Genomic DNA, 17,025 nt, shown 5'->3' with positions numbered 1-17,025 from the left:
CTTTTCATCTCCAGAGTAATATATCATATGGTCATCCGACTCAAAATGCCCCATGCCATAGCAATTGAAAAGACCATGGCTTGAATCAGGCACACCTTAGGCTTTACACTGACATCATTGCTCCTTAGTATTGTGTGGAGATTCTTGATAGCAGACTTTCCCCACACAATATGGCGTTTGCTTCACTTGAAGTTACCAGATGCTATACCTGCCTATTCCACCTTCTCTGGTGAGCCCTCACAGACCAGAAACTGTGTTTATTATGTCCGTACACCCCTAAGTGCCTTACACAAAGAAGGCTCAGTAAACAGTTGTTGTATTTAATTATAGGTATGAGGTCCATGGATTAGGCTCCAATCCTGCCTGGTTTAGAGTGTGAAACACTAATGCAGATGGTTTCAAAAAAATTTCTTTAGCATTCCTTTGGGCAAAAGGTGTAGACATAGACAAACTTCCCTCTGAAGAGGGATAGAATTTAGGAGACATGGTCAGGAGGGACCAGTCCTTGGAGAAGGTCATCATGCTTGGAAGCGGGGAGGGACAGCACAGGAGAGGAAGATGCTATATGAGGTGGATTGATGCTGTAACTGAGGTACTGGGATAGGTGTGTCAGAGACAGCGAGAATGTTTCAGGATAGGACAGAGTTGGACAGAGTTCAGAGTTTTTGTGCCTCGGATGTGTTGCAGGCAACTAGACGCTACATAAAAACAACAACAACAGATTATTGAGCCTGGAAAGTGGGTAATTCTAGGGCAAGTGGAACTACCTTAGAGTGAAATTAATGAAAGTGAAGCCATGAATGCAACAGAAAAGCAATGAAAGAAAGAATAGAAAGAGAGAGTTCCAGAAAAGTGTTTCTTCTGAGTCCCTGTCACTAATAGCAGAGAGCACAGTGTAGGCTTGGGAGACAAAGAGGGCAGAGGACCTGCTGAGTGGAGGGAGCTTCACCAACAACCTGTGATGCAGATGACAAATCCTTGCTTGCAACAAGTGAAGAAGCACTTGCTGAAAGGTGAAAGACTCCAGCCTTCAGTATGAATTAAATCTCCACATCAAGAAAACAAAACTACAACTTACTGAAGAGAATGGAGTGGTCAAAGATTTCATCTTACTTAGGTCCACGGTCAACAACCATGGAAGCAAAAGTCAAGAAATCAAGAGATGTGTTGCACTGGGCAAACCTGTGGTCCAAGACCTCTTGAAAGTGCTAAAGAGCAATGCTGTCCATTTAAAGGCTGACGTGCATTGCTTCATATGCATATGAAAGTTGGACAAAGAATAAGGAAGGCCAAAGAAGAATCGACGACTTTGAATTGGGATGTTGGCAAACAGTGTATCCCATGGACTGCCAAAGGAGCACACCTGTCCTGGAGGAAGTCCCACCAGGAGGCTCCTTAGAAGCAAGGCTAATGAAACTTTTTCTCACATATTTTTGGCCATGTTGTCAGGAGAGGCCAGTCCTTGGAAAAAGACATCATGCTGGGAAAGGTAGCCAGTGAAAGAGAGGAAGACTCTCAGCAAGGTGAATTGTCACAGTGACGGCCCTGGTGGCTGTGGGTGCAGCAAGGTAATGAGGATGGCACGGGATGGGGTGAGGTTTGGCACAGGTGCTGTAGGTTCATTGGAAGTTGTTGGCACCGAAAACCACGGCTCAAATATAGTCCATAGGTAAGAGTGTGAAAGTTCACTGGATTAAATAGAATTACCCTTTTGCTTTTTTAAAATCTTAAGAGGTAGAAATTTTCAGATACAAAATGAGAAATAATGAATCATATGTTCTGTAGAGAAATAAAGGATTAAAAAAATGTATGAATAGGCTCAGAAGAGGAAAGGAATTCTAAAGAAACCCAACATTGTTGCTTGAGGGACAAACAGTTCATTTCCCTGTCACAAAAAGCGTGATTCAAGGGAGCTCTGGTGGCCTAGTGGCAAGAAGCTGTACTGCAATCCCGGAGGTATGTGGTTCAAATCCACCAGATGCTCTGCTGGAGAAGGAGGGACAATCTCCTCCTGTACCAGTCAGATCTGATTTGATGGTACACACAGTTGACCCACCAGTGAGTTTTCAGAGGCTATAAATCACTTCTGAGGCGATTGCTCATCTTTCTTCGACAGAACAGCTAGTGGATTTGAACTGCCTGCCTAGGCGGCCATCAGAGCTCCTCATCTAAGGGTTGTTGTTATTGGTGGTTGTTATGTGCTGTTGAGTTGCCTGCTACTTATGGTGACCCTTTGTAAAACAACTCTGAAGCCTGCCCTGTCCTCAGCCACTCTCACTGTGACACACTAATCCCATTGCCCCAATTACTGTATCAGTCCAGCTCATCCAGAGTCTTCCTCTCCTGTGCTGTCCTGCCATTCTTCCGAATATGATGTCCTTCTTCAAGGATTGGTCCCTCCTGACCACATGCCCAAAGTATGTGAGATGGAGCCTCAAAATTCTAGGCTCTAAGGAGAAACTTGGTTTCATCCTCTCCAAGACAGACCTATTTGTTTTCTTGGCGGTCCATATTATGGTCAAGACTCTTCTCCAGCACCACAACTCAGACATCAATTATTCTTCAATCATCCTTAATTATATTGTCCAATATTCTGTTGTATAGCAAGTAACTGAGAAGATCATGGCCTGGATCAGGCACTCCTTACTTTCCAGACTGACATCATTGCTTCTTAGTACTCTGGAGAGGTCCCTGACAGCAGATATTCCCAGTGCATTTTGTCCTTTAATTTCCTGATTGCTGGTGCCAAGAGTGTTGCTTGTGAAGCCAAGCAAGCTGTAACTGTTAACAGCCTCATCTCTTTTCCATCTATCATGGTGTTGCCAATTGGCCCAGTGGTGAGAATCTTTATCTTCTTGATGTTGAGCTTAAATCCATAATGAAAACTACAGTCTTTAACCTTCTGCAGCAAGTGCTTCAAGTCCTCTGCATTTTCAGCAAGTAAGGTTGTATCATCTGCTTAATGCAGGTTATTGATGAGTCCTCCCCAAATCCTCAAATTGTCAAATACCCAAATTCTTCCTCATAAAGCCCAGCCTCCCAAATGATCTATTCTGTGTATCGATTGAAAAGTTATGGATAGGATGCATCCCTGATGCACTCCTTTCCTGATTTTGAACCATGCAGTGTTTCCTTGTTCTGAGGACTCTTTCCTGGTACATGTAGAAGTTTCACATGAGCACAATCAAGTGTTCTGGGATTCCTATTCTCCTTAAGGCTAGCCACAATTTGTTGTGATCCACACAAATGCCTTTACATAGTCAACAAAACACAGATAGATATCCCTCTGGCACTCGTTGCTTTCAGCCTAGATCCATCTGGCATTGGCAATAATGTCTCTAGTGCCACGGCCTCTTCTAATCCCAGGTTGTATTTCTGGTAGTTCTTTGTCGATATACTGTTCCAGTTGCTTTTGGATAGTCATCGAAGGGTAAGGCCTGAAATTAGTACTCAGATTGCTTCCAGGGTGCCTGAGACAGGCCGAGCACCATGCTCTTTAAATAGATGAGGTTGTGCCTGTTGTTAGCTATGTTCAAGTCAGCTCCAAATTATACAAATGCCGTGAGCTAGAGAGCCCTGCCCTGCCCAACCCTGCCCTGCCCTCACAGCCTCTGATGTGCTCATAAAAGGTTCTCTTCTCTTTCGAAGCTGACCCTCTGTTTTTTTCTAGGATGATTTCCTTTTCCAGAGACTGGCTCCCCCTGATAGTATGTCCAAGGTGTGGGAGACAAAAATCTCACGATTCTGGCTTCTAAGGAGCACCCTGACTTAACTTCTTCCAAAGCCTAGTCCACCGTGCTAACCACCATCCCATCAGGGCTGCGGCTCTTCTGCCTGGTCCTCACAGTTTTCATCCTATCCCTGTGAGAAGCTTTTGGCCACTGTCTCCTTGACCTTTCTGGTCATCTCAGTGGGGCTGACTCATGACCCACTTACCTGCAGTCTGCACACACAGCATAGCTCTCAGCTGCCTGTTGGGTAAAAAAAAAAAAAGTAACATTACTCAAGATAATTTGGTCATTGCCCTTATATCCTGAGCAATAAGCAAAGCTTTATAATTTCCTGAGTGGCTGAGCCACCTTTGTTGGTCACCAAACCTCACATGAGAGTTTTGCTGAGAGTTTATGAGAGTTGGGATTGGGGTGGGCTAAAAAGACTAGCAGCTGACTTCAAGAGGGTGGTGGGCTGATTTAATTAATCACTACATAATGAGACAAGTAAAGCTCTGGACAAAGAAGTGCTGTCTCCTCACAGTTCTAATGAAAGTCCAGAGTCCATAGCAATCTAGAGATGGGCCTGCAGAGGAACAGTCTGTAGTGGTGTGCCTCTTCCAGAATAAACCAAAAGAGCCCATAAGGCAAAAATCAACTCATCTGTTTTCTGATTTCTTTTAACATTCATGTGGGGGGAAATTGAGCATTCTAAAGTGACACCACACCACCACAGCAAACTCATCAGTAATAAGGCCACATGTGTAATCATAGCAGCAAAAGCAACTGATGGGATCTTTGTATAGGACTTTACGAGGTGACATCCATCATCTTGTTTGAGGCATCCGAAATTCACACAAGTGTACCCTTGTTAAAGCAGCTTTGTGGAGTTAACAGTTGTTGGTGCTCCTGCTGCTCAAATGGAATTAGCGATCTTTTCAAATGAGAGTCACAGAACTGAAGCCAGTTGTTTCTGTTGATGGTAAGAAGGGTAGTGTTTCATTACTGAGATGAATATGGTGTTAATTATCATAACTAATTCCCCTCTATCTCTGCCAATGTCAGAATAATGGCACATCCTAACCATGGAGAATATCAATTACATGCTCCTGGCCTAGATGTTGGGTTTGAGTATCTGCCTAGATTTGGAATTTCCATAGTAATCCCTCCTTCTCCTTTTTCAATGGAGTTCCTGTGTGATCTTATTGCTGAAACACCCACATGAAAATGTGTCTGAGTGAGTTACAATCTAACCTCCTCCCTCCTGAAGTACAAAATTGTTTTAAGTAGAAGCATTTTTAAACTTTTTCCCAATTCTTCACTGATTTCTTGCCAAAACTATGTCTTCAGTTATGATGACAATCTCTGTGAATAGAATTGATTTTATGTTTATAAAAAATATTCACGTTGCATCTAATGAATGAGTGGAAATCCAAAATCTCTGTAAATGTTCATTAAAATTAATAAAAAAAATTATAAAATAAAATGAAAAAGTATTCAGGTTGCATCAAGTGCTAAATCCATTGTAGTAAATAAAAAAATAAATTATTTAGGACTTAAAAGGGGTTTTTTTGGTTTTTTTATTATTATTAAATTTTATTAGTTTTAATGAACACTTACAGAGATTTTGGGTTTTCATTCCTTCATTGTTACACTGTTTTCTCTACCCTCCTCCCCAGTTCCTTCTTCTTCCCCCCCACTCGAATGTCTGTTTTAATTGTCCAATTGCCACAGTGCTTGTCAAGGCCAGTTCTGATTAATCTCCTTTGTCAGGGTGTCCTTTGCCATTCCCTATCACTCCTCCCTGAGAGAGACTTCACCCTGATTCATAAGGAAAAGGGGATGGTGTATTCTCTTAGCTACTTCCTGCTGAAAAGGGATGCTGTGGGTTTCAGGGTGAAGATCTTCTCTCACTACTCTAAAGGGCCCCTTTGGCAGTAGGAAACACATAGACTATTATGGAGATTGATTTTGGAATTTAGATGCACTGTTATTAATTGTGCTTAGCCGTACATGTTTATATCCTTGAAGATGTATCATGGAGGTGTTGCAACCTAGAAGACGCAAATTTAACTAACAAGTTAAAAGTACATGAGTCAAAAATTAACAAGCAATAATATTCCAAGTAGAGGTTCTAGTAGTGGCACAAATCAAGTTACAGAGGGAAGGTGGTTCTTACAATAAAAGGCCTATAGACTAGCACTTTGTCTATTATAGTGTACAGGTTAGGAACCACAAGATGTAGAGGCTCAGCTATGTCATTTATGCTTCTTAAGTCCTGGACCAAATTCCATCTACCACTGGGCTGTTTTACAACTCGGAAGTTCACATGCAAGGTAGAGGTGAAGTAAGGAACTGCTTATGAGGTTTTCCGTCCATTCCAACAACTGAGAAATAGTGAGAAGAGTTGGGACCTCAGAAGGCTTTTAGGACCAATTAGTAGGCTCTGTGTCCAGGAGAAAATGAATATACTTACCAGTAATGTTAATGCTCACCCACGGCTCTTCTGGGAGGATCTAAATCGTTGAAGCGTCCTCCTTTGTTTCCAGCTGGGAACTGGGGCCTGTCAGTCCTGTCTGCCACGAGGACCTGATGTGAGCCACCTTGGCCAAGTGTCCTTCAGAGCCACACTTAAAGCAAGTGAGTGGGAGCTTCCTCTCTACTCCCTTGCCTGTCTGTGACACTGTCTACTGAAGTGGCCCAGCTTTCCACAGTGGAAGCAATTCTGACCTCCTTTATTACCTTTGGGTGGCTCTGTATACGAGTAAGACTTCCTTTTTCTGACACAGACTCTAAACTGGCAGCAATAGCTGCCCCAATAATTTTGGCCATTCTCTGGTCTTTTCTCTCCCCTCTAGATCCCAGTTGTTAAAAGAGGGAAAAATTTAAGCAAATGTATAACAAATAATTTTGAACATTATAATCTTTTAAGCTTACGGCTAGAAGTATTAACAATATCATCATTTCCAATCCAGAGATATATGTTCCAGTGCAGTACCTATTTTCCATAAATGGTTTTGGTAAGAGGAATGTTGTAAATGTGGATACATTTCCACTATTCCTCCTCCATGCCACGATATAGTGTTATTAGCTTGAGCAGTTATAAATCCATTGCCATCCTTACTCTAACTTAATTCTTTTTTTTTTTCATTTAAATTTGTTATTAATTTCAGTGAAAATTTACAGAGGCTTTGGATTTCCATTCATTCATTGTTGTAGGACTTAAAAGTTTGAATACAAATTTAATATACCAAGCTGAGTAATAGAGACTACACTAGCCACTCCCTCTTATAATTTAACTTTGTTCCCAAAAACTATATTCTGGCTATAGGACCTTCTTAGATTGTTCACCCTCCAGAATTTTTTTTACATAAATTTTCAAATCATCTACTGTGATGTTAACAGTCACTTTATCCTCTTTCTATCCAATAATTGGCATTATTAGAAGAAAAGTTATTCTGCAAAGCAGTATGTATATTTTTGTTATTAATGAGTGCTACAGATATGACCATTTCAGATTCTAATAGTTCTACTTTCTACATCATTATTTTTACTATAGAAAAGAACAGATGCAGATTTTGAAGCAGATTCTCATATTCATATTAGTACTAGTAATACTAAGACTAGCAACACCAGTACAATAATTTGGGCCCGTATTTAATAAGTTGGGCATTCAAAAGACATCTCTTCTGTTCATTACCCTTTATTGTTGGTTTTTTATTCAATCATTCATACACATTTTGTTTTAAATGTTAATTACAATTGATGAATGTCATTTATTACATCTCATCAAATCCTCTCCGTCCCTTGCCTTCCCCTTCACTCGGCCTATTCATACACAAATCTCCACTCCCCTCACCCTCTTTTCCTGTCTCTGTCAATCCTCAACCATGGTTTATCTGTGTGTAAACCTTCCCTTAACCATTTTTTTTTCAGTCAATATTCCATATCATTAATTATAATACATACAATGAGTGATCATCCACTCATTCCACATTGTCCTTTCCTTCACCTATTCCAATAAAATGTTCATTATCTGTCCATTAGTTTCCTATTCTCCCTATCCCCTATCAGCCTGTAACCATACTAGAGTGATTCTTTCTGTGTGTAAACCTCTCTCTAGATTTCTGTTGGTTTGGGTTTCTATCATAATAGTTGTATAGGATCAGTCCTTTTGTGACTTATTTCATTCAGTACAATATCCTCTGGAACAAATCCATATTTATTGACTGGAAGAGATCCATATTTATTCTCATTCCAAAAAAGATGACCCAACAGAATGTGGAAATTATCAACCAGTATCACTAATTCCACACACAAGCAAAATTATGCCGAAGATTATCCAAAAATTACTTGAATCGAACATTGACAGAGAACTACCAGAAATACAAGCCGCTTTAGTGACAGAGAACTACCAGAAATACAAGCCGGTTTAGAAGACGCTGTGGGACTAGACACTATCACCAATGTCAGATGGATTTTGGATGAAGCAGAGTATCAAAGGAGTGTTTTTCTATGTTTCATTAACTATACAAAAGCATTTGATTGTATAAATGACATCAAATTGTGGCTAACGTTGAGGAGAATGGGAATACCAGAACACTTGATTGTGCTCATGCAAAACCTATACTTGGACCAGGAAGTAGTCCTCAGAATGGAGCAAGGTAACACTGCATGGTTCAAGATCAAGAAGGGAGTGTGTCAGGAAAAAGTCCTATCTCCATGCCTTTTCAATCTGTATGCAGAATAGATCATTTGGGAGGCTGGATTTTATGAGGAAGAATATGCTACCAAGATTGGAGGAAGATTCATCAACAGTCTACATTGTGCAAATGACACCTTTCTTCACAAAACTGAGGAGGACCTGACACAGTTGCCTCAGAAGGTCAAGGACTGTAGTCTTCAATATGGATATAAGGTCAACATCAAGAAAACTTAAGAGTCTTACTATTGGGCCAATTGGCAGCACCATGACAGATGGAGAAGAGATTGAAGATTGTTAACAATCGCAGCTTGCTTGGATCCCCCACCAATACTCTTGGCATCAGTGGTCAGGAAATCAAAAGAAAAATTGCATTAGGGACCCTTCACTCTGCTGCAAGAGACCAAGGCATGTGTGGTATGGCTGGCCCAGGAGCGTCTTCTAGCTACTGCTTCCGAGCATCTGCTAAAGGCACACTCACAACCTGGCCCGTGACAAAACCACTGCCTGCCAGGTTGAGGGGCCACTGTTTTAGGCCACAATCCCACCCAGAGCACTAGACTGCTGCCCCCACCACCTAGATACCCCACTGCCCTACCACCTGGAGACCGCCCAGCTGCCACCCCTGCTGTCCAGTGCCAGGTGCACCAGTAGCACAGGTAATTTGGATGAAGCACCACTGTCTAGCTAGAGCACCAGGGATTTCTTAAGCTCAAGCAAATGAGGCCCAGTGGAGGCGTGGTTCCAGGAGGGCAACAGTCATCTCTGGGTTGACTGTTATTCCCAAGAGGAGAGCACCTATATGTAGGTCTTAAACAAAACATTACCATACCCTCAGTCATTATATAGTTACAACAACCTAACATCTACTAAGAAAAGACTCACATAATGTCAAGAAAGCTGAGTTAGTTCTCTCAACATTCTTGTGAAATTCTACAAATCATACTGGTTTTTCATTCAATCATTCATACACATTTAGTTTTATAACATAAATTGTAATTTATTGATGTAATTAATGATACAGGCCATGGTCTTTGCTATCACTTGTTATGCATCAGAGAGTTGGACAGTAACTAAAGAGGATAGAAGGGGAATTGATGCCTTTGAGCTGTGGTGCTGGAGAAGAGTATTGAGGGTACCATGGACTGCTAGGAAAACAGATTCATCCTGGAAAGGGTTAAACCTCGTGACTCCCTGGAGGCAAGGATTCTGAGGCTTCATCTAACATACTTTGGATATGTTGTAAGGAGGGACCAGTCCTTGGAGAGGGACATCATGTGTGGTAGGGTGGAGGGACAGCGCAGGAGGGGAAGGCCCTAGATGAGATGGACTGATTCAGTGACTGGGGTAATCGGGATGGGTGTATCAGAGACAATGCGATTGGCACAGGGTAGAGCAGAGCTCAGGCCTGTTGTACATAGGGTTGCTATGAGTCGCAAGCGACTCGACGGCACATAACAACAACAACAACAACATTGATGTAATGATCAATAGCAATGTCTAATCAGCCCCTTATTGATATTCCTTTTCCTTTTACCTAATTTATAGACCATCATCTCTATGAGTTGCAATAGAGAGTTGATTCTTAGCCTCATTCCTTCTATTCAGGAAGTAGGGTTGTCCACTGAGGATCCCCACCTGTCTTAAAGTTGGAGCTGATTTTTCCTTGGGAAGCCTCATAGTCACTGATTCTCTGGTGAGCTACCAAGGAGCTTGCTGAGCATGATGTATCTTCTCCTCGCTAAGAATCCTTTCAAGTTGTAGGAGAAGAATATATAGCAAAAACAAGTATATTACTACCTATGTTGGTCTATCCATTTCCTAAACAACATGCCTCTGAAAACTCTATGAACTTTGATAAATGACAGTTCGTCAATAGAAAGGCTTCAGGCCTTTTGTTCATAGGGTCGCTATGAGTCGTGCTCAACTTGACAACAATCAACAATAACAAACAACAACATAGGAACTTGTTTTGTGTTGATTTGCTTGTTGCCAGCTATTGTTACATAGCCTTATGATCATGACAGCAATGATTCTGTTGCTATGGAATGGTAGTATATACAAAACCATAAAGCTTGATTAATTTGATAGTAAGATATGTGAGAGCCTTTAATATCCTAGTACTTTCAGGACAGTCCCAAAGGGAGAACAGAAATTCCTTAGTGATTTGAGCACCAAAGCCTTTTTTTGGTTTTGGGTTTTTTCATGCTACTAGCCCACTCTTGATCCAAAATCAAATGTACTCCCAGAGTACTTAGTGTTAGATATCCATCTTAACAATCACATGTAAATGTAGCTTTGCATAATTTGGTGGTTAACGCTGTCTTTTCCCCCACAGAACATTGACATCACCAATTTCAGCAGCAGCTGGAGTGATGGTTTAGCCTTTTGTGCCCTCCTTCATACCTACCTGCCAGCCCATATCCCGTACCAGGAACTGAAGAGTCAGGAGAAAGTAAGTTCTCTGCCCGGTCACATTTGGTTATCCAACAGAAAATGAAACGGGCTTCAAAATTATGTTGCTGTTCTCCAGTGTGGGTGGGTTCTATATATCTAAAAAGTAGAATATTAGTGCAAGGCTCAGATAACTAATGAACAACTTGGAATCCCAGTCTGACTATCCATCCCTTGCTAATGAGAAAATGCAGTGGATTCCACCTTACCATGACAACAGAGAAATTCCTGTCACCCACTTTCCAGATCTTCATGGCGTCAGGAGACCTTGGTCTTTGTTTGTCAAGTTTTATTCCAGAAAACCAACAAACAGCACAAAGTAGAGTTCTTTAATCAAATAATCTTCATGTTATATCATTTTTTTAAAGATTCAAAGCACCTAATGGTTCATTATCTTTTGTGAAAAACAATGTATTCAAACTTTGTAAATAAATCAGAATAAAATTTTTTTCTTTTTTTTATTTTATTTTTTTAAATAATTTTAATGAACATTTACAGATAATTTGGATTTCCATTCATTCATTGCTACACTTCTCTCCCTGCCCAGCCCTCTCCCCCCGCCCCCCAGTTTGCTCCTCTCTTTCAAAAGTAAAAGAAAGACTCCCTGCCTGGTACACAATCCCCCCGCACCCATCCCACCGCCCCAAGTACATTCCACTATGCAACCTTAATTGTGGACTCTTGTGTTAACCATAATACCCTATCATACATTGCTTTTAAATTATTCACTCCCTCATCTGTTTCAGTGCAGTGTATACCATTTATCCAGTTTTTCTCAGTCTTACCCCAACCCTGATATCAGTCCCATTTTACAGCAGTGGCACCATGCAATATTTGTCCTTTTGCGACTGAGATATTTCACTCAGCATAATGTCCTCCAGGCTCACCCATTTTGAGTAATATTGAATGAGTTTCTTGTTTTTCAATGCAGCATAGTAATCCATTGTGTGAATATACCACAGCTTCTCTATCCATTCATTTGTTGATGGGCACCTGGGTTGTTTCCAACTCCTTGCTATTGTGAACAGAGCTTCGATAAACATGGTTGTGTATATATCTGCTTGGATGTCAGTTATGGTCTCTTTGGGATATATTCCCAGTAGTGGAATTGCTGGGTCAAATGGTATCTCTATTTGCAACTTTTTGAGAAAGCGCCATACTGCTTTCCACAGGGGTTGCACCATTTTACACTCCCACCAACAGTGAATAAGGGTTCCAGTTTCTCCACAACCTTGCCAGCATTAGTTGCTTAGAATAAAATTTAAAAAAAAAAAACAAAAAACTTTTCAAAAGTCCTACATGAAAGAACCCTGTATGACTTCCACAGGACTTTTTTTAAATATAATCATGTATAGAAAGGGTTGGCAAACTTTTCAGTTTAAGGGCAAAATAGTTGAATTTGTGGGTTAGTTGGTTTCTATCTCCTTTTTGCCAGCAGTGAATAGTATGTAAACAAATGATTCTTATTTTTAAAAAGCTACTGCGAGCTACATTTAGCCTACAGACTGAACTTTAACAACTCCTTACCTACAGCATCTTAAAAAGTTATATTTCACAAAATGAACTTTAGGAAATGCCATCATGGACCCTGCATTACATGTACTTACCAAGTATTGTTTGCCAAACATTGTGCAGAGTAATAAAGACTACAGTAAACCACATAGGCCTAGTGTTTGCCTCCTTGAACTAAACAGTTGATAAGTTCTTGAATAAACGTATAACAAGTAAAACATTAAATTCTTAATTGTAACAGAGCTATGAGAGACAGAGTGCTATGAGATGAATAATATGAACTTTGAAATGTGGTGTTGGTGAAGAGTATTGAGTATACTATGGGCTGCCAGAACTGTTTGCAACCAGCATGCTCCTTGGATACAAGAATGAAGGAGACCTCATCTCACATGTTTTGGACATGTGTCAAGATTGACAAGCCTTGGAGAGGACATCATGCTTGGAAAGGGCCAATGAAGAAGAAGATCCTCAGTGAGACGTGGTAACTGCAACAAAGGGCTCACGCAGAAAAAATTACAAGATGTGCAAGGTTAGGCACAGTTTGAATCTGTTGTCCATAGGGTCGAAATGAGTAAGACTCAGCTCAGCAGACAGCACCTAACAATTTCAGTAACAGCAAGCTCGTGTGTGGTAGAACAAAGCATAGCCCAGTCTTTCACTATCTTCATGTGGGCTGTGAGTTGTTCCTTTGTGATTCATAGGACGTTCACAGACTGATTCTTCAAAGGGGATTGGCAGGCTTTCCTGATAGTCTAGAATGACCTCTGAAATCCATTTGACACCATAATAGTACACAGAGCTCCACTGACAGATAAGTGCAGAGGTGCACTCACTGGCAATTGGACCCAGGACTCCTAAAGAGTTGCACCACTCAGCCACAGTAGGGCGTTGGCTTGGTAGCGTTAACAACTCAACAACAATTTAGATGAGTAAGACTGAGGAGGTCTTTCTTAAGGAGATGGTATTCGTTCTAAATGCAGAGTTTTGGGGAAGCTTTCCAGGAAGATAACAATTCAGAAGAAAACACTCTGGCATAAGATGGGAATGTCTTGTGCCACCTGAGATCTTGGACCCTCATGCAGCCTCAAAGGCTCCAGGAGTTTTCCTGCTGTCACCAAATATGTCCTCAGCCTAATGGGACAGACTTCCACCAGCTAGTTCCCCTGTCAGCTGCACCTCCTCCAGTCCTCAGCCTAGCTGGTTTCACTTATGTGACACCCACAGAATTACTCTAATAAGTCAGTCACAACCTCCAGCAGGAAACAGGTTCACCCTACCCTCTTTAACTGCAATACCAGCTTCCTGCAGCCTCCACCAGATCATTCTGGTCCCAGGTGCGGTGCCCCTATGGCCCTGCCTGGCATGCAGGGTCCCTGTCCCCAGGCTGTGTATGTATGTGCCGAATATGCTTCTGTTGGTCTCATCTCATCTGACCATTGACAGGTGTTGTATAATAGCCATCCTCAGATCCTTAGGAGTAGAAACCTGCCTGGCCCATGGGAGAAGAGGCTGTGGACCAAACAGTGCCCTCAAGGAAGTGGGAGAAGGGCTGTGTGGCAGGACTGTAGTGTGCAGGGGAAGAGTGGCCTGTGATGATGCCAGAGGTGCGGGAAAGGGCCAGGTTCCCCTGAGCTTCCACAGATGGTGAGGTCAGGTAGTTGGTACTTTGCTGTAAGCCACTAGAGAAGCTTAAAAAATGAGGGGCACAGTGTGTAGTTTTACAAGATATCTCTGTCTTTTTTTTGTGAGAAATTAACTGAAAAGGGAACAGGAGTGAACGAGGAACTACCAGTCAGAGGCCAGGGCAGGAGTCAAGTAAAATTGAAGCTCAGTCTCCTTGGCTCCATTTGTTAACTGGAACCTAGGAACCTTGGAATCTAGCAGTGGAGATAGAAAGACATGGATCTATTTGAAATATGCTTTGGAAATGGACTCAACTGGATTCAGTGGCATAGTGGTTGTAAGGCGGGGGAAAGGAAAGAGTCACATGATACCCTGCTTGGTAGCTCCATTTTTTTGACGGAGAAGAAATAAAGCCAAAACAGCAAAAGCAAAACTACTAACAACTATGAGATATCATCTCACCCCATTCAGAATAGCAAAATTTAACAGAACAGCAAGCAACAAATGCTGGCGAGGTTGTGGAGAAACTGGAACCCTTACTCACTGTTGGTGGGAGTGTAAAATGGTGCAACCATTGTGGAAAGTGGTGTGGCGCTTTTGCAAATAGAGATACTATTTGACCCAGCAATTCCACTACTGGGAATATACCCTAAAGAGACCATAACTGACATCCAAGCAGATAGATGCATACCCATGTTCATCGTGGCTTTGTTCACAGTAGCTAGGAGTTGGAAACAACCTAAGTGCCCATCAACAAACAAATGGATAGAGAAGTTGGGGTATATTCACACAATGGAATACTACGCTGCATTGAAAAACAAGGAACTCATACAATATTAATCCAAATGGGTGACCCTGGAGGACATTATGCTGAGTAAAATATCTCAGTCACAAAAGGACAAAAACTGCATGGTGCCACTGTTGTAGAAAGTGACTGACATCAGTGTTGGGGCAAGACTGAGAAAAACTGGATACATTATGTATACTTAATTAAAACAGATGAGGGAGAGAACTGTTTAAAAGTGATATATGATAGCATATTATGATCATCACAGAAATCCAGAGTTAAGGTTGCATAGCAGAGTGCATTGCAGTCGGTGCGGAGGGGTGGACTGCATACCAACGAAGAAGTTTATCTTTTGCTTTTCAAGGAGGGGAGGGAACTGGGGGGAGGGTGTAAAGAAAAAAAGTGCAACAATGAATGAATGGAAATCCAAAATCTCTGTAAATTTTAATTAAAATTAATAAAATTAAATTTTAAAAAAAGCAAAACTAACTACTGTAGAATCTGTCCTGACTACTACCAACCCTGTAGGGAAGGTGGAATGGCCCGGAGAGTTTCCAAGACCATAAATCTTTACAGAGGGAGCTCTTGTAGCCTGGTGGTATGGAGTTGTGCTGACAGCCTGAGGGCAGGTGATTCCAATCCACCAGCTGCTCTGAGGGAGAATGATAGGCCGTCTCCTCCTCTGTGACTTGTCTCTAGAAACCTGCTGGAGGGTCAGCTGTTAGTCAGTTCTGACTCGATGGCATACACCCACCTTCACAGATCTTTACAGGAGCCGCCTATCACATCTCTGTCCCATCTCGTGACTGGGAACTGCTGACCTACTGGGTTACACCTGCTTGATGTCACCAGTATCCCTCAGAAAGTTCTGTTTTGAATCCTATTAAATCTGTAGTATCTGTGAAATAAGCAAGTAGAGCTTGCAGACAGGCAATTGGATATCAAATCTGGCTTTCAGTAAGGTGATCACAGTTGGAAATACAGTTTGAGGGGTCTAGGTCAGAATGTCTTAATAAAATTTTCTAAGATGATGCAAATCCTATCTGTGCTGTCCAATATGATACCAGTTATTGAGCATGTGAAATGTAGCTATTATGACTATTATGATTTATTAATTTAAATTATTAATTTATGGATTGAAGCTTAACATCAAGAAGACAAAGATTCTCACAACTGGACCAATTGACAGCACCATGATAGATGAAGAAGAGATTGAAATTGTTCATAATTTCAGCTTGCTCAGCTCCACTATTGACACTCTTGGCACCAGCGGTCTAGAAAATGAAAAGATGAATTGCATTGGGGAAGTCTGCGGTCAGGACCTCTCCAGAGTACTGAGGAGCAATGATGCCAGTCTGGAGACTAAGGATTTGCCAGATCCAGGCCATGGTCTTTGCAATTAATTGCTATGCATAAGAGACCTGGACAATGACTAAGGATAACAAAAGAATCAATGCTGCTGAGTTGTGGTGCTGGAGAAAAGTCTTGGACTGCCAAGAAAACAAATAAGTTTGTCTTAAAGAGGGTGAAACCAAGTTTCTCCTTAGAAGCTAGGATTTTGAAGCTCTGTCTCGCATACTTTGGGCACGTGGCCAGGAGAGAACAGTTCTTAGAGAAAGATATCATGCTCAAAAGGGTGGAAGGATAGCACAGCAGAGGAAGACCCCAGATGAGATGGTCTGATACAGTAACTGGGGTAAAGGAATTAGGTGTGCCACAGTCAGTGAGAGTGGCTCAGGATAGGGCAGGGTTCAGAGCTGTTATACAAAGGGTCGCTATGAGTTACAGGCAACTCGATGGCATATAACATCAACAACAATTTATAAAGTGATTTTTTTTTCATTTCAGTTTAAATAGCTACATGTAGCAATTGACTTTTTTTTTTACATCACTTACTTTATTGCTACTGATGTTTGCATGAATTTTTAATGAATGTACATAGACATGTTTGTAACTGTAGAAACAATGGGGGAATAATATTAGTAAGCCTTAGATAACAAATTTGAATTAGAAAATAATCTGTTTCTGTTTTGAGAATAGACCTCTGGTTTTTGTTTGTTTGTTTGCTTGCTTGTTTGTTTGTTTTTAAATAGCATTCAGTTTATTGCAAATATTTAGTATTGACTTCCCATATTCCCCCCCTTTTGTTTTTATCATAATTATGTTATCATCTAGATGAGCATTCTTTATACACAAACAAACAAATTAAACATAATAAACTCAAAGAAATACTTTCA

At 41.2% G+C, this 17,025-nt stretch overlaps 1 protein-coding gene across 2 annotated transcripts in view; it reads left to right on the top strand.

Moving 5' to 3' along the window:
- The window catches only part of SPECC1 (sperm antigen with calponin homology and coiled-coil domains 1), a 291,889-nt gene that overhangs the window by 236,159 nt on the left and 38,705 nt on the right, over positions 1-17,025 (top strand). For both annotated transcript variants that reach the window (XM_006901390.1, XM_006901389.1), the window contains one exon: positions 10,751-10,867. In XM_006901390.1, coding sequence (XP_006901452.1) covers positions 10,751-10,867 — 117 coding nt within the window. The remainder of the gene's footprint in view (positions 1-10,750; positions 10,868-17,025) is intronic.

Source organism: Elephantulus edwardii, unplaced genomic scaffold, assembly GCF_000299155.1.
Source record: "Elephantulus edwardii isolate Elephantulus edwardi_28Jun2011 unplaced genomic scaffold, EleEdw1.0 scaffold00324, whole genome shotgun sequence".
Taxonomy (NCBI): domain Eukaryota; kingdom Metazoa; phylum Chordata; class Mammalia; order Macroscelidea; family Macroscelididae; genus Elephantulus; species Elephantulus edwardii.
This window is presented reverse-complemented; position numbering and strand designations above follow the sequence as displayed.